Source organism: Symsagittifera roscoffensis, chromosome 3 (genome assembly GCF_963678635.1).
Source record: "Symsagittifera roscoffensis chromosome 3, txSymRosc1.1, whole genome shotgun sequence".
Classification (NCBI taxonomy): domain Eukaryota; kingdom Metazoa; phylum Xenacoelomorpha; order Acoela; family Convolutidae; genus Symsagittifera; species Symsagittifera roscoffensis.
In genome coordinates, this window is record NC_087064.1 from 19,831,353 (window position 1) to 19,855,827 (window position 24,475).

The window sequence follows — 24,475 nt, forward strand, 5'->3', positions numbered from 1 at the left end:
TTAGCAATTCTAATTGTGGATTCATCACAATCGTGAAAAGCAAATATTTTTTCCTAGTATCTTTGAGTCTCAGTTACTGGACAATCTAGTACACACACTAGTGTCACACAATAGTATCTTTCGGGATCTCAGTTAGGATAGGTAGGCTTTGCTCAATTTGAGTTCAAACTGTATATATAAAACCAATTCGGTTTTGATGCCTTTTTATGAGGCAGGAACGTAGTTTTTTTTAAAAAAGAATTTTGTTTCGGCTAAATGTTTGTTCGAGTACGATAAGCGTGTTGGAATGAAAAGAGGTTCTTATAAGTTAATTGGGATAATTTTTTGACAAACTGGGATTATCTTTACCGTTGTTTATCAAGTATTTTTTTCTTTGATTTCTGTTCAACTGCGGGGATATCAAGAAAAGAGCTTTTAGGAATAGATGACAAAAGTGTACTCCCAATAGTTAAACTAACTTTCACTCAGTTATCCACACTTTGTTGTTAGATGGGTACTTTCAATCAGTGTCAAAACAAGATTGGATAAAAATATGGCCAAGTATACGTATATTAGATCCATTGTAAGTCTTTGCTCTGAATTTAGATTGGTAGAGTGTCCTTTTTACCCATTTTTCCCCATTCCTGATAAATTGGGTAGTTTGGGTGGTTGGGAAAAAAAAACTTCTAGTAAATATTTTGGGTTAAAATCGAAAAAATGAACTGAAACTTATAAACGCATGTCTTTCAGAGCAGAACAATGTTGTAGAGTAGCTAAATGAGACTCGGTACAAGTCTAATAGAGGGACCCCGCTTGTTGAACGTTGGCCGTTTGTTAAAAGTCACGTCACTTTGGTATTATAGTGCTTGCAAGCTGTGTGTTAATTCTCTGCATTCATTTATTTTGTAAGATTTGAATTACGATTTTAGTTTTTTGTTGTTAATATGGAGTTTTTTTGGTGTAAACTTCCAAATGAAGAAATATTTGTAATCAAGTTCGTTTTTTCTCGACAAAGAAATTTGAATCATCTGAAAGCTATTATTGAATGAAGACAGGAAAAAATGCTTCACGAGCTACTTTTTTTGGGAAGTTAAGAGGGTTTGAACGTTGCCAACTTGGCAATTTTGTAGGACAATCAAGCAATAGTTTTTGTTCTATGAATGCGTAAGCGGTGGTTCAGACCATTTCAAAAAAATCACAACGTACGTTAGACTACTCATCCGACAAAAAAGAGCAGACAGTTTAATTAGCCAGCAAAATCAGAACCTAACCTAGAAACTTGATCTAACCTAGAAACTTGTTCAGGCGTGGAGTTTTGAATTTTCATGGGCAACTGCTAGTACACAAAACTGTACAAAAAATGTTAATTTTGGGAAACTACTCGAACTGCCCAACATGTAACTATCTTTAATTTTGTGTAAATGCACCTACCCGAAACAAAAAATACACCAGCCCAAAAACCCCTCTGTCACCATATTATATGCTTTTTTAATATTAAATTTATTCTGATGCAATAAAATACGTTGTTTGCAGGCTGGCATTTTTCACAACGTAGTACCTAAGCCGCAGAAAACCCCAAAAACCTTCTTTTCCCCCTTAAAATCTTAGTTGTGGTTTTTAACAAATACCATTTTAACAGTGTGTTATAGCGAGACTTGGCCACACCAAAATGTAGCGAAAAAAAACTAAAAAACATCAGAAAACCGTGTAATTCAAAAGGAAGCTACAAATTTTTCGAAATGAAAAAACTTGCAAAAAATTTTTTTTGAGTAAGAAAAAAGATTAAAAAAAATAAATGAAAATATTGCAAAAAACGTTTCAAAGCGCAGTGGTTCGGAGCAAAACTAAAAATTAGTTTGAATAAACTTCAAATAGGCCCTCTAGTCTCAATTCAAGCAAGTTGCCTGGTTTTTTGCCACAAAATGTTCACTCATCGCTTGTTCATAACGCGCAGGGGGGTGAAAAGAAGTAAAAAAAATTTAACAAAAAATAACAAGTTTTCGCTTGTTTTATCATTTTATCAATGTGTTTGAACAAACTTTTTCTCACAGACTTTGAAGACCAAACGAATCAATCAGAAGTATGAATTTTGCGCTATTGATTTGATTGAGATAAAAAAAATTAATCTGGTGCACAATTTTTCCCCATTGGGTTAAGGCAAGCTATATGGTCTTATTTTTAAGTTTCTACGTGTATATCACTTTGTACTTAGCATACCGTCCTGGAAAGTTTTTCATAAAAAGATTTGCCGGAAACTTTGCCGGAAATTTTGTTCTCTAAAATATACTCAGAAGCGTTGAAGTGCAGTAAGATTATTAACTGCTTCACTTTGATACAAGCAGTCTTCTTCCTTTTCCAAACTAGCATCTCCAATAGAGCCGGGCTTTTCCATTAGAAATTTTTACCCTCATAAAAAGCTGGCATTCATGACGACTGTTTGATCAATTAGACAAACTAAATTACTTTTATTTAGCTTAGAAAAATTAGGAGTTTTGAGTCTGTTTTTTTTTTAAATCGAGAAATCCTATTTCTTTTGTAGGTTTATGAGGACTTCAAAAAGAAAACGGGGACAGTAGCTTTAATTTTGTTCCTGATTCGGCGAGCCAACCTATTTTTCAACAGAGAGCAAAGAAGAAAGACTTACAATGATTTCATTACAATCGAGAATAAATCCTTTCCATTTGCAAGTAATTTGTTAAATTAAAGTAGGGTAAATCTTTGCTAACAACCTTTTTAAAAATTTTTATTCTTTAAAAAATTTTCGAGTTTTTTTTTCAATTTGCTTAGACAAACAGTTTTCATCAAAAAACTTTTAAAATATATTTTTTTTTCATTTTGGAGTTAGAGGGCAGTCGGAGCGTTAAAAACTTGCGCTGAGACCTTTGTAACTAACTTTTCTTAGCTTTTAAGTTTTTGAGCTTAGAAATTTCAGTTTTTTACTGAATAATTTAACTATTTCGCCAAACAAATATACACCCAACATATCTTTCAGTCTTCGAACAGTACAAAAGTATGAACAAGTTCAGAAAGCACATATTTTTTAGCTATGCTAATTTGAGAAAGATCTTACTTCGCACAAAAAATGATTCTCATTGATACGAAAATTATTTTCATACTCGAAAAAACGGTAAACGCCCTTCTCCTTATAACACCAAGTTTTGTTACTTTTATTTAGGGTACTCAAATCACTTACTCTCGGTAGATTCAAAATTTTTGTTAAAATGCCGAACAAATGGTTGTCAAAATGGTATTGGAAGAGCTCTTTAAGTACTACGAACGTCCATTTGCGTTTGTTTTTGTCTAGTAGTGTACTTTGCACTTAAAGTTGATCTTTGATCTTTTGCGAGAAGAAACATTGCCGCGTAACAACACATTTGGAACCAGCTCAAAAAAAGTACTTATTTCACCCGATTATATTCGTGATAAACTATCTCAGTAAAATACTTAGAACTAACCAATCATGATCCATAACTAATACTTACAAAAATTTGTAAGGCTGAAACTATTTATAGTTTCAGCCAGAATAGAATAAAATTAACTCAGCAAGCAGTTGCTCTTCTCCCGAACAGTTCCTGATATCTAGCCTTGCAAATACCAGTATACACTAGATCTATTGAGACTAGGAGATACAAGAGTAAGATTAGGATTGGTATTAGACTAAGAAGTTGCACGAATCACGGCCGAAAATAAAATGGCATGACAAACAGACGGTGTACCTCATCTGAAATTACTCTATGAGTGAGCCACCCCGGACATAAACTCATATTTCCTTTTGACAAGCTATCTCTCCAAAAAGGAAGCAAGCTTGCTGGTTTAAAGACGTAGCAGTGCATGCTCCGACTGCCATTTGATGCCTAATAGAAAATTTTACTGACAAAAATGAGAACGTTTTCGAAGAAAAATTACTTTTTCTTACACTTTTTTTAAATATACACAACACGCGCAATATAACTCTAGTGTGCTTCTGGTAACCTCTCGTATCACATGTCTTGCTTCATTTCAATTTGGAACGATTCAATTTGCCGGGTACGCTGAAATAGTATAAAAAATCGTTATTTATCCCAAACTGACCAAAGTGGTCCCAAATTCCAACCCGCATAACTTGCAAAAAACAACAGAGATAACTTTTTGATTTTCAGATCTGAGTAGGAATATTGTTCAAGCTGTTTAAAATTAATTCTGTCTGCTTTTCTAAAAATTTATAATTTGTCTTATATGGTGCAAATTTTCTGTTTTTTTTTGTTTTTTGTTTTGTTTTTTTTTTCAGATCAAGTACATACTTAAGTCATCTTTTTTTTGCAAAAAAATATGAAATTGTTTTTATAGTAATTTTATGAAAAAAAAAGTAAAAAACGTTATTTGTTTTCAAGACAGCTTAATTTTAAATTTACTCTAATAAATAAGCTGAAATTTTACTGCTTGAATGCTCATTGTTACCTCAATTATTTATCCCATCTGTAGTGGCTCTATGAGAACTAACTCAGTGTTCTCGCATTTGAAGTATACATTTTTGTTGGGAAATTTAGCGCTTGATTTTTGGCCATCTGATTGGCCACCAAATAAATTGAAATTTAGGATCAACTGTACAATCCACTTCTCCCCCTTCCAAAAAATTGATATATGGGGATAAATTATGGATTTTTGAGATAATAATAACGAGGAAAATCGAATCGATCTCATTATTTTGAAAAAGTAATCACAATTACTTTACACTACCACTTTGAGTAATTAACGTGTGGCAACGTATTAATGAAAAGATTGTGCTTTAGTAGTTCATTTTGGATGATCTAATTTGCCGTTGGAACAAAAAGAAAAACTGTATAGACAATATTTTTTTTCCAACACTTGATGTGACCAGAAAGTTGCGTACGCTGGATTTATTAGCATTGCTCCTTTTTTCCCATGCCTGAAAAACAACTCAAAAATTTTAAAACCCAAATAGCAAAATGATAGATGTATTCAGAACTTAATGCGCTACGTATAAACAATTCGGGTACTCTTTTCATGGTTGCCTCTTGATTTATCTTGCTAGCTTTGTTGCGTTTTTCTTAGATTCATTCATGCCAGCTCAAACTCCGGCGACTATAAAAACCGAAGAAAACTAAAAAGTTGTTCAGACTTTCGAAGAAAATGGAATATTTATGCTCGGTGTGGTTTTTTGCTCCGACTTTCGTAACGAAAGTAACGGAATATTTGTGCTCCGGGTGGTTTTTTTCTTCGGTAAATTTTGGCTTTTAAACTGGTCATTTTTGTGCCTTATGTTTAACATTTTTCAATGTTAAACAATCAGCTTTAGGCCGACCGACACGTAATAATATAAATAAATCAACCAAATTTTTGAGACCAGAAATAGCCAAGAAAAAGAAATTTTCAGATCTGAAATAGCCAAGAAAAAGAAAATTTCAGATCTGAAATAGCCCATCCTTAAAGTATCCATGCGTTATTTAAACATTTCACAGCCTATTCCAGATCTGAAATTTAGATCTGAAATAGATAATTTCAGATCTGTTTTAGAAAATTTACTGGGTACGGGAAGTAATCAATTCAGATATTATTTTATACCTTGTGGCTGTGTGCAGGTAGTGGCTGTTGAATAAGGCTATTTTGCGTGTGCTTCTCCAACCAATTGTCACAACTCTGCGGTGGAATCCCTCCAAGGTGTTGTGATCAAAGTCAACTAAGCTGCACTCCAGCTGACCCAGAATGGACATGCAGATTATGACCACATCGAACAGAGGCAGCATTCCGTACACTGGTTTCAACACTAACACAATCACGCAACTCTCAGGCTCAGTAAAAAAAAGAAGAGAAAAACGGTTGGAAATCGAAAATGCAGAGTCAGTTGTCCAGTCGAAGAAAATCTGGGGGATGGGTAGCTTTTGGCCTTAAAGGTTAATTGAATGGTTACTTTGGCCAGTTTTTGAATAAATATTATGAAAATTATGACATAACTTTGACGCTAACTGTCCCCTAAAATTGGCGTGAAACAAAGGGATCTCTTAACTATTTCCCCCTATTGCAATAGGGGGAGATTTGTTACCAGGAATAAAATCCATATATGCTGAACAGCTGAACAGTTGACTTAGTTCTTAATTGGGTGGGCGGGGGGGGGGGGGGGGTTACGAGACACCATTGTGGGATAGTTTAAAAGATCCCAATAACGAAAAGTTCCAAATGTAATAGCGCAATTAAAATCAAAACCCCTAAACATGCTGATAATTTAACAATTACTGTGTAAGTCAACATGAAATTACTATTAAAAGTGGATTGGACTGAATTGAAAAGCCTGAAAATAGAGTAAACTCATGCATGCCTTTCTGCAGTTCGTCTCTACTCGAGACTACACACTCGTCTATGATGAGAGCATAGAGACTGTTGATTGCTCTGTGTCGGGGGAAGTATTCTTCCACCGAATTCAGCTTGCAAGAGACAAATTCGGCTCCTAAGCACATTTGATTATGTTTACAGATATGAGATTGACCGATTGGATTTAAACCGAGATGAACATTGGCTGGACTTGACACCTGTTTTTGCAGCGATTTTTGTCAAACTTTTTTTGTCAAAATGTTCCAAAAATTGCCTTTTTCCCTGCCAGCGGTTCTACTTTTTTTGTCCAAGTTTAATCTTTATAGTCCTCTGAAAGCGCAGCAAAATCAATTTGGTTGACCTTTAAAAACTGTCACAATTTTTTTTTCTAAAATCACCCTCTCGAGAAATTCCTAGATCAGCCTTGATCTCCCGACCAATGTCATAAAAAATCTCTTAAATAAATTTCCCAGTAAGATCTACCTAGCAAGAATGAAGAATACTCCTGAAAATTTTTCCAATATCTTCCAACTGTTTATTGCTTAAAAATTGAAGTCAGAATCTCGAGGTCCAAAAATTGCCTGAAACCCATCGGATTGAATGTCAATTCTACTTACTAACTCTCAGTAAAATCATAAAAGATCAGCTGGCGATCAACTAACTATTTCGTCGACAATGAATTAGATAGTACTTTTGAAATCAATTTTTTTTCTAAAGTTTCTTAATACATTCTTCATCAATCCCGACTTCTTCTCGAAACTCAATGGAAATGTCAGATCAAATCTCAATCTCTAACCCCAACCCATTAATCCTAGTTGCACTAATTCTGAATCGTCAAACTTTACAGACCCAGATGTCTAAATTTTTTGTTTTGCTTTTCTGTCGAAGAGTTTAGCTTTTGCTAGTAGATATAGCACGGATTGAGTTTAAACCAGCGGATTTCAGTACAAAGCTGGTGTCATCGAACTTAGTTCCGGTTCAAAGAAATGAAGAAGCAATCACGTACACAATCTTCAGTGCTGCTGTGATCTCGTGGGAGAAAATTATCGTGCTAGAAAAGTTTCGACCAAACGAGACATTTTCAGAGGCGAGAAAAATATTGAGGAACTGCATCGACTAGACAAATGGTTGAAGTGGAGAAAGTACTGGGCAGGGCATAGACATTTCAGTGTGGGGTGTTAAATTAAGGCTATCACAAGGATAGAATAATTATATTGTAGCCAAAATATTGGAAAAATATCAGTCAAGTCAAGAGAAACAATATTGATTTTTTTAAATAAATTTGATATCCGAAAAAAAGTTTGTGCTTTGTATTCAAAGTTTTCGAAACTTTTCGAAACTTAATGTTAATGATTGACATCTTTAAAAAAATGGTTTGGACGCAATGGATGCTGTTAAATGGCTTTTAAAAACTTCAGCTGTATACAAATAACGTATTTAAACAAAAAACTGAACACAGAGTTCCATATCTAATTGGAAAAACATGGCAACGGAGCTTAGAACTTTCCGATGAGATCAAAAAAGATTTAGAAACAAATTCAAATAAACACAAAAACAGCTGGCTGATGTGCAAGTAGTACAGAATGTTCAAAACAAAGCTAGTCGAAAAAATATTTCTTGAAAATTTTCCTTTTCTCAAACTTCCCTTTGATATTTTTATTGTGCGCAGTTGAAAAAACGACCTAACAAAACTTAAATTTTTGTCATTGACCTGAAATATCAACAGTTGTTTGGTTTTTCCCAAAAACGAATTACAAAAAAAAATTAGAAAAAATGCGTAAAAAGATTTCAAATTTTGCTCTTTTATTTTTTGTAAAAATTTCTTCAACCGTTAAGTGCTACGGAAAGGTATTTTCATAAGGGTTTCACATGTAATTTTAGTGGGGTAAATTAAAGTTTTTTTTGTGGCGTTAAGGACTGTTTTTAGTTTTACTCGCTCGTCTTACTTGCTCGAAAAAAAAGGAACTGTTTCACAATGCTAAAAAATGTCCGTCAAAAATGTCTGTCAATGAATGTCATTCTCAATGAAAGCTAAAAAAAACTTAATTAAAGGTGGTTTATATCACAACTAACGACAATTTAGCTTAGGACTTTCTGATGACAGAACTTAAGACAACCGAAGACAAATTTCTCCCAATTTCATTGGTCGAAACAAAAACTTATGTCTTGAAGAACTTTGATTATCATGAATATTTTTAATAATGGTTTAACACAACAAACTCAATTATATAAATTTGGATCAATGCGCAAGGTAAGATTGCACTCCTGTTCTTAATTGCGAGTTTTAAGACTTTTTTCTGAATAAAAAAGCATTCAAAAAGACCACTCGACCTAAATAAGTGACTTCACTCGGTTCATTGACACTTAATAAGGGCAGTTTGATTTAATTTTAATTGAAGATTAATTTGCATTTAGCCCAGAAAAAATCAACTTGTTGTCACAAACTGATTATTTACCCAAGTCTATCAATCTTTGATGGCTTTGAAAAAATTTGAAGAATCTTGATTCAACTCTTAAAAAAAATCTTGGCTGTATTGAAGAAGAGAATCTTGAAGAAAAACCTTGAAGAAAGAAAAAGACAGCAAAAACTATTTTAAAAGATTTTTGACGATTTGCGAAGCAGATGGGCGATTTTACTTTCATGATTCTCCAAGATCAACAAAATTAAGTCCTGCAATAGGTTAACTGGTACGCCTTGTGACTCTCAATTCAGTGGTATTGAGTTTTCTCTGTTCATTCTGCTTCAATATTCATTACCTCTTCTCTCTCCTCATTTCGAGCCTCAGGTAAAACCTTCGACCTTTAGATAAAGCCTCTCATCCCAACATCCTAAATCTTAGTTGCTCTAAACTAAATCTTAGTTGCTCTAAACTAAATCTTAGTTGCTCTAAACTAAATTTTAGTTGCTCTAAACTGGTCCCAATATCCTAAATCTTAGTTGCTCTAAACTAAATCTTAGTTGCTCTAAACTAAATCTTAGTTGCTCTAAACTGGTCCCAATATCCTAAATCTTAGTTGCTCTAGTCTAAATATTAAAAAAATAGAAATGGTTTAAATACCATTTTCGTAGCCGAACTTGTCCAACATGACGTGGTCCACGTTTTGTTTCAGCGTCTCCTTTTGATCGGGCACAGCGTAGATGACCCTGTTAAAGTTCAACTCATGCAGACAAATCCGGCTGATCTCCATGCAGCTTAAGGTCTTCCCGGTCCCACCCTCGCCCATCAGTATCTTGCGACATGCCCTTTCCTCTTGGATCGACCGGCGAACACAGTAGGCTATGTCTTTCTGCTGGGAAGACAAACTGGGCAGCACTGAAAAACAGTATCTTGACATAAAATGAGGTACAATTACCTGTAGTTGTTGTTACAAAGAGTTTAAGCTATCCAGTTTAGATCGCAGCTCAAATTTCAAAAGCCGCGACCGTTTCTTAGTCAGTGCCATGTTTCGACTTTATATATCGACCGAAGAGCTCGTACCAGATTGCGGGTCGAAGTCCCAGACCAATTTGCAGAGATTTTGAAAGTCGTGCTTCGTCAAAATTGCATCCAGCGACATAAGTTTATACGTTGATTAAAAAAATTACCTTCGAGACAAATTCAACGATCGACGGAATTCAAATTTGTACAAATTTTACCGAAAGTGGCGTCGTAATGACGTCGTCAAGTTGTAGCAAAAAACCTAGTTAATGAAAAATTTAACACCGAACAGCTCAATTTTGGAACCAGATATAAACTATATTTATTATTGGTTATAATTTGGATATTTTATCTCTATAAAATATTTAATATTAGCCAATCACGATCCATCTAACTAACAATCCACTTACTAGTAAGTGCTAAAATTACTTGTAATTTCAGCACCAGAGAGATTTGAATTTAACTTAGAAAATAGTTACCTCTCCAAGAGAACTTTAGCAATTGCAATAAGCCAGTATACTCTAGATCTATTGTGCCTAGCAGAGACTAGTTAAACACCCTGAGACTAGTGGATATAAGAGTAAGATTAGGATCGGTATTGGACTAAGAAGTTGCACGAATCTATCCGGCCGAAAATAAGATAGCGTGACGAGCAGACGGTGTACCCTATCCGAAATTACTCTATGAGTTACACCAAAGACATAAATCATCTGGTGCAACCATAAGTCTCAAACAAGGCCTTAAAAAACAAATTATCTTAGAACTAACAGATAGATTAGAATTAGACAAAAACATTTTCAAAAATGTTACATGATAATAATCTAATTGAAATGTCTCTACGACTCAATAGATCAGAACCGCTATTCCGCACAATACTAGAGCTACCAGGCATTGCAAGAAGGCATCGGACAAGAGACGATCTACGACTACGAAGAAACTTACCATTAAGTTTCATGGTCGTACGGCAAAAGCCAGACCAAACTTTTATATTTAGAATTTTTACTAGCAATGAATTTAGATTTTCATTTGCAAACATAGAAACCTTGAAGAAAAATCTTCAATGATTATTACAGGCGCTAAATCACATTTATTATTGTACAATAACGATTTATAAAAACACCTCAAATTGTTTCCTCTAAATCTACAGTAAAATTTAAAAAGATATCTGAAAAATATATTTTTTGAAAACAAAAAATAAAAATTAGTTGAACTGATCATAAATTTTTAGTAAATATAAATCATCCTGGCATCCCCAGTTTCATCACCTAAACATAACAACAATCATTAAACCACTAATATCATCAAACACTAAATTTTTCTATCAGATAAGTTTAAATTATCTTTAACGGCTTATCCAAATTTTTACCTCTATTTCATTTCAACTTGTTCAATCTTAAACTAGATCATCAAGGCTTCCCTTGGATCTCTATTAAATAATTAAATTAAATCCATTTTATACCATAAAAAAATATATCCTGATCATCAAGGCCTATCCTTGGATCAAATAGAACAATTTTGTTCTCCCCCACCCAATAATAAAGTGTCTAACGACCTCAAACGTCGATTCGATACCCAACCCTTTCAAAGACCCAGGACTAATAGACATTTTTCAATCACACTAACCATTCAAATTAAGCTAAACAGTGAAGAACTTCGGTTATTCGTCCTTCACTTAATCCCCCCTCTTACCTGACCCAGGCTAAATCTTAAATCTTAGTAAGTATTAAAATAGTATCTAACGAACTACCTGTGTTCTAATTATACCTGAACCTTGTGGATCAATTTACTATTCTCCAACCCTTGAACACAATCACTACCCCCGAGTAAGATTAAGTAAGTTAACTTCTTAACTTAGAGTAGCCACGAGAAAGTAACAATCATTCTTCGGAATCGATATATACTTTTCTCTCCAACCCTACATAAAAGACCCAAGTTAGGCTAACCAAAAAATTGTAAGGACTAACAGTATAGGATTTTATAAATCACTAATGACAATCTTGCACCCTTCATCCTAAACCTTATGTCACTGAACAATTTAGGAAATAAACAAACAATCGTACTACACAATTGTAAAATAAAAAACGAAACATACGATCTTGTAATTACACCTTATAAACAAACAATCGGATATATTCGCACAAAACGTCAAACAATAAAAAGAAAAATTTTAAGCAAGCAAAGACAAATTACACGAAAAAGATTTTCAAAGCGTAGAAACGCAGTCTCTGAATCAGAAGTCAGTAATTTAGATGCACTTTACAAACTAAAAGAAACAGTAAATAAAAACTACCCAGTTCACGACCCATTATATTTTTCAGATTCAGAAGCTACATCACATTGATCAAAGCAAGGAAAAAGAAGAATAAAAAAGATATACAAAAATAAACCAGTACGTCTATACAATTGGAATCAACCAATCAGACACATCGAACCTTACGCACTAACAGTTATAAAACAAAAAAATGAGCCAAAGTCCAAGTGATGAAAGTCCAGACGAAAACTCTGTTTTTCCCATTTATTGTAAAATTACTCACTGAAGATAGAGGACAAAGACAATTTTGTACTAATTTAATTGCAAATGTATTCCAACAAGGAATTAGCCCATGTAAAGCAGAATTCCCAGAAGTAAAAAACAAAAGACAAATTATCGATCATTATTTGAAAGGAATAAGTAACCTAACACAGCCATATGGAATCTACACCATAAAACTCAGCACAGAAAGTAGATATCATAGCAAACATGTTATTTAAACAGACGATGTCGACATGCAATTTTCAAAGGTATTCACAGAATACATTAAAAATATACAACACCAAAATTCACAGAGAGCAAACTCAATATTCGCCAACGATGTTTTTTCACTAATATATAGTTATGTAACTATACTAGAAAATATAGGAACTGAAATGACACACAAATGTCAAACATCACACACCGGTTCAAACATCAAGACACACAAATGTCAGAAATGAAATTGCCGCATTCTCAGCATTTTTAAACACAATTCGTGAAAACTTTTCAAACAATGAAATTTGACCAAATGTCAAACATGATTTACAAAAAATCTTAGCATGGTTCATAATTGATTATGTTGCACATAATATTGATTTAATTGCACAAGCAAGAAAAAATTTCAGACCTCAAAGTACCAATGACGACACTGTCATTGCAGAACAATCAGATTATATTTGGGACCCTGAATGGTCTCATCCATTATTTCTGAACATACCAATAGACATCTCAAGTCAAGCAATCAGTACAATTTCTATTCACAAAGACTATGTAAAGATATTTCCACTTACAATAGATGCAACACCTTTAAACTATAATTCATTTTTACCTGATAGAAGACAAAATAATAGTTTAAACTCAACTCTTGTACAACAAGAAAACTTAAATGGAACTAAAAATCTTACACAACAAGATATTCAAACACCATCACATTTTATAAATGAAGAAATAGTTGAAACAATTGTAACAACTACACAGCAAAGTATTTCACCAATACATCCAAACCTTACAACACCAAAACCAAAGACTTCAATATTACCACAAGTAACATTGCAATCTACGGTTAAACCCTCAGTTGCTCCAAAATATTCACATATGGATTACCAAACATTTAGACCAATGACAAAACCACCACAAAAACAAAGAATATTCACCAGAAGTATATTTGCAGAACACAATTATAACTAAGTAAACAGATCACAAACATCTGAACCCCCTCGTACAAACCCGCATAATCGTTCATATTCACAACGACAAAATTCCCAACAACAAACATCAAATTTCGTAAATTTTAATGATAAACCACGAAATCCAACAGACCCAAGTGAAAACTATCCATTTTTTCAACAGAACAAAAATAGTAAACAGCATTACCAAAATAAACATAAAACACCTTATTATACACCTTATTACACACCCAATTATCTTTCATCAGATGATGACGACTTTCATGACCAAAACCATCAACAAAGCTTTCAAAACCAAAGACTCCACTCTTATCACGTAAATCAACCAGATATTTTCAAACCATATACACGAGAACAACATATGCGACAACCTAGACCAAATCAAGCATCTCAAAATAATGATTTTTATTCACAAAACCCAGTAAATACTGATTATTATCAACCAACGCAAATGCAAAATGAAATACCACTACCATATTATTTGCAACAACATGAAATAACAAAAAATCAACTGAAAATTTTTTCACAAATGCCAAATGCCGCAGAATTACTACAGATGACCATGAATCTATACCTCATGGGTGGATCATCAATAACATCAAATAAACCATTAATAGTATTCACAGGCACAGACCCTGAATATTCTGTAGAAGACTATCTAAATGCAGTCACAGCAAATTTAATTTTAAATATCGGACCTGAACCAATTAATACACCACTCCATCCAAACTGGATACATAGACGCACAGCGTTATTTCAAACAACACTTGATGGCGCAGCTCAGAAATAAACAACACCAAAGAGTTTTATGCAATAAAATTTGCAGACTACCAAATGAAACAATTAAACAATTGGCAGTTAGAATCGAAACACTAGTTCAAAAAGCATATTCACTGAACACTCATGATTATAAAAACACGAAAATCACAGAAATTTTAATGATGACTCTAACACCCCAATTAAAAAAAATAGCTATGAAAAAGAGAGCATCACATCCCTCATCAATTCGAGAACCAGATTTAAATTTTAGGAAACTAGTTGACAAGCTAGAACAAGCAGAAATCACAACGAAACTCGAAGAAACAGAAAATCTTAAACTACAATACGTTATTAGAATCGAAACAAATACTACACATATAAACAACATACACGATTCAGATGTAGACCTAACTGAAAAATTCACTGAAATTTTGAACACATATGAGAAAATCCCAATTTCAAAAGTAAACCATCTTTCAAGAAATGGTGAAATTATTGCCGAAGATACGGACACAGCATTGCTGAATGTAGACAAAAACAACAAGATAACCAAAAAAGCCGCAAAAGTACAACGAACCAAATAAATCGTTCTATCAATACATGAAAAAGGATCAAAATTTACCAAACAAAAATATACATAGTATTAACAGCTCTGGTAAACCACTCCCAAATAATTCAAATTACTCAAGAAACCAATCACCCTATAACCAGAACAACGAAATTCACGAAATTTCTCACAAAATAGATATAGTCGATCAATTAGCCAAAATAACCAGTCTAGAAACAACTATTCACGATCAAATTCAAACAGAACAGATTTTTTTGATACCAGTTTCATTCAAATCCTAGGATTAGACACTATTCAAACGATAGATCACGTAATTCATCATACAATAGAAATAGAAACTACTCAAATAATAGAAACCAACGTTACCAAAACAATAGATCAAGAAACAATTCGTACAACAGATCTAATTATCAAGGAAACAGTAACAATTACTATAATAGGTCACGAAACAACTCACAAAATAGGAATCCCAATTATAACAATCGAAGAATTTATTCTCAATCCCCTTATAGAAAAAATAATCGTTACCCTGATTCTCAACACAAATATAGAAGTAACACACCAAAACATCAACGACAAATTAATCAGGTACAGGCAACTGAAGAAATAACCTCAGATCCCCCTGATAGTAACACTACAGAAAGTACCGAACTACAATTAAACCACATAAATTGTGAATCAACAGACAGCGAAAGTGATACTAATGACACTATCTCAGTTAATATGATCACAGTCGAAAACGACTACGAATCCATTGTATACGAACAACCTTTTAGTTCACACATTTACGAAAATCAATCAGAACTTCTTCAAGAGTACTATACTAGACCCATAAGAAACGATGTACCAGTTGAACAAAATGTAAATGAAATAAATACAGTAGTCAATAGCGAAAAACAACGCTCAAGTACAAATCACATTTAACAAAATATACAAAAAGAACAGCCAAGAGAAAAAATTTGGACAATCCCATTTCTCTTAGAAAGCCCAAAAAGTAAAGAATTTCAACCACCCGATCTTGAAATAGATTTTTTAATTGATTCAGGAGCAGAATCAAATATTATTAACATCCCTACTTGGAATGAAATCAAATCGTTACATGCAACCCTAACATCTATAAAGACAGCCAGTAAATTAGCAACAGCACAAGGCTCAAAATTAGGTAAATTATGGAAAAATCCAACTTTTCCTTGTTCCCACTAGAACAATGGAACAAAATAAAATACTAAACAAACCATTTAAACAAACATTTCACATTACAGACATAAAACACAAAATCATTGGCATACCATTTATAACTAAGTATATTCCCATAATAAACAATTTGAATAGCAAACTTCCTATTAAAGATAAATACACAAGAACAAAAAACACTTCCTTAACATTCTTTCGAAGATTAAACAAACAACCACCATTTTTCTCCAAATTTTATCCTATATACAATCAGGAACGAAAATACTTGAAACCACTATCAGGAAATGTATATAACTTTTCAATCAAACAAGTCCACCAGTATGATAAAGACCAAAACAAACAACATTTTTTTATGTCAGACCTTGAATTTAAACCCACTCATAAATTTTTCCGAATCACAATTTCATCCATAAAATATATGAAACTTTCAAACTCAGATATTAATTCATTACACTTATATAACAATTCACCATACCAGATAACACTACCCCTAGGACTCTTAGGATACTGAGAAACAAATGCTACAACTTCACCCACAAATGAAGTAGCATATCGAGTCAATAATATATTACATTTACTAGACATATGTCAATCCACAATTCTTGATGAAGAATTATCAATAAACAATATATTATGCAACGAAAAAAGAAACACTGACTACTTCACAAAAACACCATATTTTAAACCAACGTTTAAAATATCACATTATACGGAAGAACAACAAAAGTTTCTAACAATGTTTAATTTTCAACATTCTCAAATAACACAAAAAGAATTCGACAAAATAGCCGAACTATTATTAAAATTTCCAACAGTTTATGCAACATCAAAATTCGATGTTGGAAAAATTAGTTCACTACTACATTTACCTTTAAAACCTGATGCAGTTTTCAAAAAGCAAAGAGCAAGTAAAGTACTAATACATTTACAAGATAAAGTAAACAGACTACTTGACATTTTAGAACAATTTGGAATTATATCACCAGTAAACAAAGAAGAACAACCAAAAGGTAATACCTTTATCAACCCAGTTATCATCTTAGTTAAAGGAGAATCACTAAAAATCGTTCTAGATGCTAGATAACTCAATTCACTAATTGACGAATCTAAATGTAATTGGCCCATTGAACCCATTCAAGTAATTCTAACAAAAAATAAATGGTAAATATTTTACAACCGCAGATATGAATAGTGCATACAATCAAATGTCACTTGATGAACAATCACGACGATTAACAGAAATCGTTATTGGAAATCAACAATACGAATTCAATAGATCATTCTATGGAATTTCCATTAGACCAGCAGCTTTTTCAGCTTTTATGAGTAAAATTTTTTGACCACTTATACTCACAAAACATGCAACCACATACTTAGATGATGTTTTCATGCAGTCACAAACGAAAGACGAAATGTTTATAATTTTAGACCAATATCATCAAATACTCAAAAATGAAAACATGAAAGCAGCCCAGACAAATCACAATTTTTCCTAACACGCGTAAAATTTCTTGGCCACATTATCGAAAGAAACACTATAACTCCATTGAAGTCACGGATACATGCAATCCAAAAACTTCAAGCACCCACAAATAAAAAGAAAATCCAAGAATTCCTTGGAATGTTAAATTTTCTAAGTAAATATGTATACAAAATGTAATTATACTTAAGACCTTTCTATAACATTCTTAGACAGCAAAATAACTTCGAATGGACTACCGAACATCAAACAAGATTCGAAGAAATTAAAAAATTGTTAACAGAACAAATATCAAATACAATCCCAGATCCAAATCAACCATTTTACGCAATGTGCGATGCTTCAAATTTTGGCATCAGCGCAGCATTGCTACAATCACACAGTGGAACAAACAAAATGAATCTTATATAGGCAAATTCTCATTTATTTACACAAGCTGAACTACGACTTTCTAATCTCATGAGAGAATGCACAGCTATAATATACACACTTACCGAATATAAATTTCTAATACTTGGATCAAAACATCCAACAGTTCTATTTACAGATCATAAACCTATAATATTTCTTTTTACACAGAAATCAAACCCAAACCATAGAGTTTACAGATTTCAATTAGGTTTAATGAAATTCCCAAACATACATATAGTTTGAACAGCAGGAAAAAATCTTGCACTACCAGATACATTAAGTAGAAATACACCACCTGAACTACTTACACGAAAAACTACAGTTGAAATACCACAAAATATTAAATTCTATCTTGCAAAAAATGAAACATCACCACGATTAGAATGCAAATACGCAGTAAAAACTGATATAGATCAGTCACAAATAAATAACTTACAACATTTCCTACTCTATTTAGATTGTCAAAATAACCACTATGATGTAGATCTATTAGGAACATCCACATTCAATCCAATTCCTTATTCACATTGGATAAAAAATAATTCTCAACAAAAAACAATCAAACAACAACCACACAAAAAAAGACACCTTTCCATTGATAGAAAAATAAAATTTAACTGACAAAATAAATTTCTCAGGACCACCAATAAATGATTTAAAATACACAATAAATCAAATTTTTGATCTTCATGACCCACTCGACACAATCCCTTTATCAAAATTAGAAGTTGAAAATATTTTTCTACCACCAACAAAGAAAATTACATTACATTTATGACCAAAAAATCAAAACTTTGATCCAGTAATTCGACAACTCAAATCATGATACAAGTATAAAACGAAACCAACAAAAGCTGATACAACAATATTAGGAAAAAAAACACTCCTCCGATACTTTAGAAAATATAATAATACAACTATTAATTAAATTACAGACCTTTTAGAATATCAAACACCCGATTTTCAAACACCTTGTCTCCCCTCAGCATGATGCTGATAGCATTTAACATATCCCATACACAACATACAAAAAGACACTCAGGATCAGAAAAGACATATGCAAATTTTACACAAAAAATGTTTTCTTCCCAAATGCACCAATTTGGATTAAAGTACTATGCAACAATTGCACAACATGTCAGATAAATAAACCTTATCCAAATCAAAAACAAGTAGCAACAAATCAAGATTTTAAAGGACAAAGTCTATATTTCAATCATAGAATTTCATTCGACACAAAAGGACCAATTTCACCATCCTCCGAAAGAAATTCTTATATTATGGTAATTGTTGACGCATTTACACACTACGCAGCACTCAACCCAGTACCACATTGCAATGCTTATTACGCATATACAACACTTTACGAACATTGGATAGCTAAATTCGGACTACCAGAAATACTAATCGCAGATAATGGAACAGAATTCATTAACAACGAAATCATCACATTATGCCAACTGTATATTAATAAACACAAATCACGTACATCTCATGCACCTTGGACAAATGGATTAGTCGAAGGTATGAACCGTTCACTACAAGAATATCTTCGATGCATCCTTACTGGAAATGATACACGATATACTGAATGGTCAACAGATGTAAAGTTATTCCCATTATCCTATAATTCACAAATCACAACAACTTTAGGAATGTCACCATACGAAATGGTTTTTAATCAAAAGCCACGAAAACCAATCATGTTTACAGCAAATGCTCATAAAAATGCACAAAGTTATTGTCAACCAAACAAAGATTCAATTTGTTATAACTTACCCTTGCACACGCATGATGAAGACCACTTTTGTCATCCACAAATTTTGAAATTAGCTTCCGGTACACATACCGAATGGATTTTAAAAGAGATAAAAAACACAATGAAATCTGCCAAAAAGTAACAAAGAAATTATTACAAAGGCAAAATATAAATAACCAAATTAATTCACGCCTCATGCCAGCCACAGACTTAAAAATTGGAACGTTTGTTTTAATACCTAATTTTAATACACTAAAAGGAATCTCCAAAAAATTACAACCACTTAGAAAAGGACCCTACTAAATAATTGATAAACCAACTGAAGTAACATACAAACTTACTGACCCAGATAAAAAAAGATATCATTCAACATCGTTACAACTAATTATCTTATTACCCAAAAGAATACACACTCCCCGAATTAACTCAATTATATTCCTTCACAGGTTTTCACATCGTTCAAAATAACTCGCAAATAGAATAAAATCAAAACGTTAATACCACAAAAAATACAAAAACAATTCAAAAGCAAAATATAGACCCTCAAAGATCAAACACACCAGAACCAAAAATACCTCAAAAAGAAAGAAAAAATCGAAAATTAACAGAAAAAATTTTACCACAGGATCAATAACAAAAATCCGAACATAGAGAATCATCACGTCTCAGAAGTCAACCACGGAAAAACTATAAGACATTCATCCCACAGTCTAAAATATTAAAGAAAGTTGAATTTCAGAAACAACTTTAATTTAGATTACCGTAAACATTCTTTTTAGTCACTTTAAACCTTCACATTTCTGTAAAAACATGCTAAAAAAAACCTCGATCATTTCTAGTTCAAATTCAGCTAATAGAAATTGTTCAAATTGTCACTTTTATAACTCTAACACAAACTTATTTAGCCGATAGAAATTAATTTCCAGGCATATCTATAACTATAATTTTACAACCTCCAGGTCAAAAATAAGCAACTTGTTAAAACATGACAACTAAAATAAACACTAATTCAATATTATAACCCTCCCCTATCAGATTATGCAAAAATCAACAATATTTTCCAAATTCAGACCTCAAAAGTCCCCCAACCAAAAATGGCAAATTAGCCTAAAGTAAAAAAGACCCATGATCATTTGGCCTAAAGAACAAATATTCCAAAGATAGCCCCATTTATCCAACAAATGAAAACAATACTATAAAGATCTCCCAAACACCGAAAAAATAGCCTCAAAAAGTTTTGACAAAACTCAACCCACTTGTCAGAAAATCAATAAATAATCCAACCACACTTGAATTTCGCCTCAAAACTTTAAAAAATATTCTACGAACGAATCATTTCTTAAATGCTTCTTTCCATAACAGTTGATCACATAAAACAAAAACTTCTAAGCCTTTCAACAAAAGTTTTCAATCTATTTATATTTTTGATATACTTTTTCATTGAAACTTTCGAATCTCTAATAATCGTTTCTATAATTGTTTGCAATATTTTTTAAATTTTTTATTCCCTATTTGAAATATATCTCCAACTCTCCCAAATTCTTGACCACATGTACAGGTACGAATACGTATAATCTATTTAAATGATACGAACTATTTTCAGTCGAACAGATATTTTTCTTTTATTCATAATTTTCCTCACATTTTTACTCTCCCTCATCATGGCAATGTGGAAATGTATAAAAAAAGGCAATAGTAACTTTTGCCCTAGCAACTATTTTCTTGATACTTTTTATTGAAGAATATTATAAAAAACACAAATTTTCCAATAAAAATTAAAATTCAGATACCTTTCCAAAATTGCTAATCAACCACCACCGAACCAGCCCACCAACCACATCCCAAGAAAGTCCAATAACACCTACAACTACAAACAATCCCCAACCATCAACACGCATTTCTTTTCAAGATAATCCATACACCTTTGAAGAACGACACGCACGCTTATCCGAACCATTAGAACCAGTTCATCGACAAGCATCTTTAAGTGAACCAACATATAACTTATATCCCACCTTGCAAAAAGACTTAAATTGAGTAGACATATTAGTCAAAATCAAATAACATTTGAAATAAATAGACAAATCATACATTCAAGACAAAACAAAAATTTTCAAACTCCCAGAGTTCATTTTAATATACCCCAATCACCAACACCAATTACCTCAGAACTTTCAAGCAGTACATTACCAGAAACTCTCACACTTCTTTCACAACATAGCACCTCAAATATCCCCTCAGACTACCTAGGTTCAACCCCAACTTCACAACAAAGCCGAGAAAACCCTTTTAATCCCCCAGACACCACAGAACGACCACCATATTGGAAACACACTCATACACTCAAGGTGAACCGAATATAGTAAACTAACCAATAGATATTTCTTCTGATACAACGCTATCATCATTACCAGAAACACTCTCACTTCCATCAACACCATCAACAAATCGACGGAAGATACCGAGAACAATCATCGTCAAATATCCCTTTAGGATTAGATTGGAATACTTTCGTAGCACCTCCCCCGTTATTTGGACAACATCAAGAAAGTAACCGACTCCATAGTTGGGCACTTAATAGATTACAATATAGACAAGATATTCACGAAGATATCCGAGAACATAACATTCAGATACTTCAACGAAACAGTCTCCAATTAAATTTTGAAATCACAGTCAGACTTAATTATATTGCTCAACACCCTTTTCCCCTAAGTCCACCAAGCATAACAGCTCAATCACTACCTCGTCCATTTATAACATTTAAAGTAAAATATAAATACGATAGATACACCAAAAACACAATTGGATGTATCTTATTTTATAACGCATACTCCGGTTTATCATATACATGTATATTTCAATGATATTTACGTTTCAACACATTCTTTTTCTAATTTTTTCCGAACAAAATACAAATCCATCTCCTCGCACAGGACCTCAGGATTTACTAGTCACACACTATGGTTGTGAAGAAAACGAACAAAAAACACTCCACAAATATGCTATAAACCAAATAACACAATGCGAATCTGAACCACAAGCTATAGAAAGCACAAATGTAATTGCAACACTATACCCAAAAGCCCGATCAGCAACATTAACAGGATACAAGTTTACAGCAGCATTTTCCGAAAAGAAAGTACATTGCTCGCAAGTCTCAAACGGAAATAAAAACCGACTAGACCACGAATCTTTCTATCAGAGTAATATAGAAAGATTACTACATCTTAGCCCTCAAGACTGTAAAAATGAACTTAGACGATTAAAATTAACACAAAACAACGGAATGAATGGAAAACTTGTAAATTTTCAAGTTTTCCCAGACTTAGCACATCAAACAGAACATGAAAAACACCAAAGTCACATTAGACTAGACAGAAATTTCCCCTTTCATGGAACACACGGAAGAATAACATACGATCTACATAATAAAAACTGAATACCACATATAGGTATCAATGATCCCTCAAATTGCAAAGCAGATACAAAAAATAAAAGATATCAAGAAATAATGTTTTAGACTGGAAAATACAACTTGAAAAAGTACAACTAACACGAGATTTAAAAGACGACACAATTCTTTACCAAGGTATTCGACTTCCTTGCAAAAATGACCAAGGATATTGCGATCCTACAACACAAACAACAAGCAACCATTGTATGGTTTCCTGAATAAACCTGCACAGTTTTCCAAGTCGCAAAAATACACGCTAGAATGATTAAATTTCACCAAAAATATTGTATCGAATCCATTCCATTTGAAAAAGTAAAACCAACTCAAAGAAGAAGTATTAAACTTAGAGACATTAAAAATATAGAAAATAAATTGACACGCTTTCAAATATATCACGAAACAGAAAATGCATGTAAATACAAAAACCCACTCTACAAAAAACAATACTCCGAAATACTTGTCAAATACAACGAAGGTTTCGACATGACCACTGGAAAAATAAAATTCGACCCCTATGCAACACATCGCCTTATAAACGAATATACATCATACATCCCAGTGAACCTCCGCAAAAGCGCAGGAAATCCTGGCGGAAGACTAGAACCATACAACAGTGAAAGCACACGTTTACAAGAACTATCATTAATGAACAGTACTAATTTTGGCGCAATAAATTGTGACATTCACTTAGACATGAAATAAGACTACACAATTAGTAGAATTTTTCAAGAAATGTCACTTTCTGAATTAGAAACACTCCATCAACTATGCGAATTAGAAAGAACACAAATTCTACAATCACTCGCATTAGCAGTTCTAAAAATACCATACACAACATATTTGTTATCCGGAAAAAGATCAAATTTCCTTGACTATGAAGGAAACATTTTATGGTTTTATACTTGCACCAAAAAGTATCACCACTATATGTTTTTGGAGATAAACGTTGTTACAAAAGAATCCTCAAATTCTACAAAAATAAAGTACATTTCGTTGATACACTTTCAAGAAGAACATATTTTTGGGATACCGCAGTCCCACGTGGATCCAAAAATAGCCACAACGTCGTACAATTAAACCCTTACGAAGAAAAATACTACCTACTTACACCATACCCTACACTCATGCAGCCACTAAAAAAGTTTTCACCAGAAAGCATTTGAGCCATTGCTCGCAACCCAAATATCGATTTACAATCAATCGATATACATTCTAAACACGATATACAACATCACATGAGAACACAACAGTTTCAAGAACTACTAACACAAATGGACACTATACAACGACAATCAATAGACCAAAATTTAAGAAAATTTGCTGAAACCGCAGGATTTTCAGATATTTACGCACAAGATTACAGCGGATATTTTAAAGACATCAAAGATTACATAAACTTAAACGGTGAAAAATATCGACCCCAAGATATATCACCAATCAATAT

General features: G+C 32.9%; 2 protein-coding genes across 2 annotated transcripts in view; one reads left to right on the plus strand and one right to left on the minus strand.

Moving 5' to 3' along the window:
- The window catches only part of LOC134842736 (uncharacterized), a 57,491-nt gene that overhangs the window by 19,829 nt on the left and 13,187 nt on the right, over positions 1–24,475 (minus strand). The window contains exons 3-5 of the mRNA XM_063859212.1: positions 9,345–9,599; positions 6,293–6,421; positions 5,542–5,743 (exon numbers count right to left, since the gene is read on the minus strand). Of these exons, the coding sequence (XP_063715282.1) occupies positions 5,542–5,743; positions 6,293–6,421; positions 9,345–9,599 (586 nt within the window). The remainder of the gene's footprint in view (positions 1–5,541; positions 5,744–6,292; positions 6,422–9,344; positions 9,600–24,475) is intronic.
- Positions 1–24,475, plus strand: part of LOC134842735 (WD repeat-containing protein 7-like) — a 625,416-nt gene that overhangs the window by 16,753 nt on the left and 584,188 nt on the right. The window lies entirely within an intron of this gene.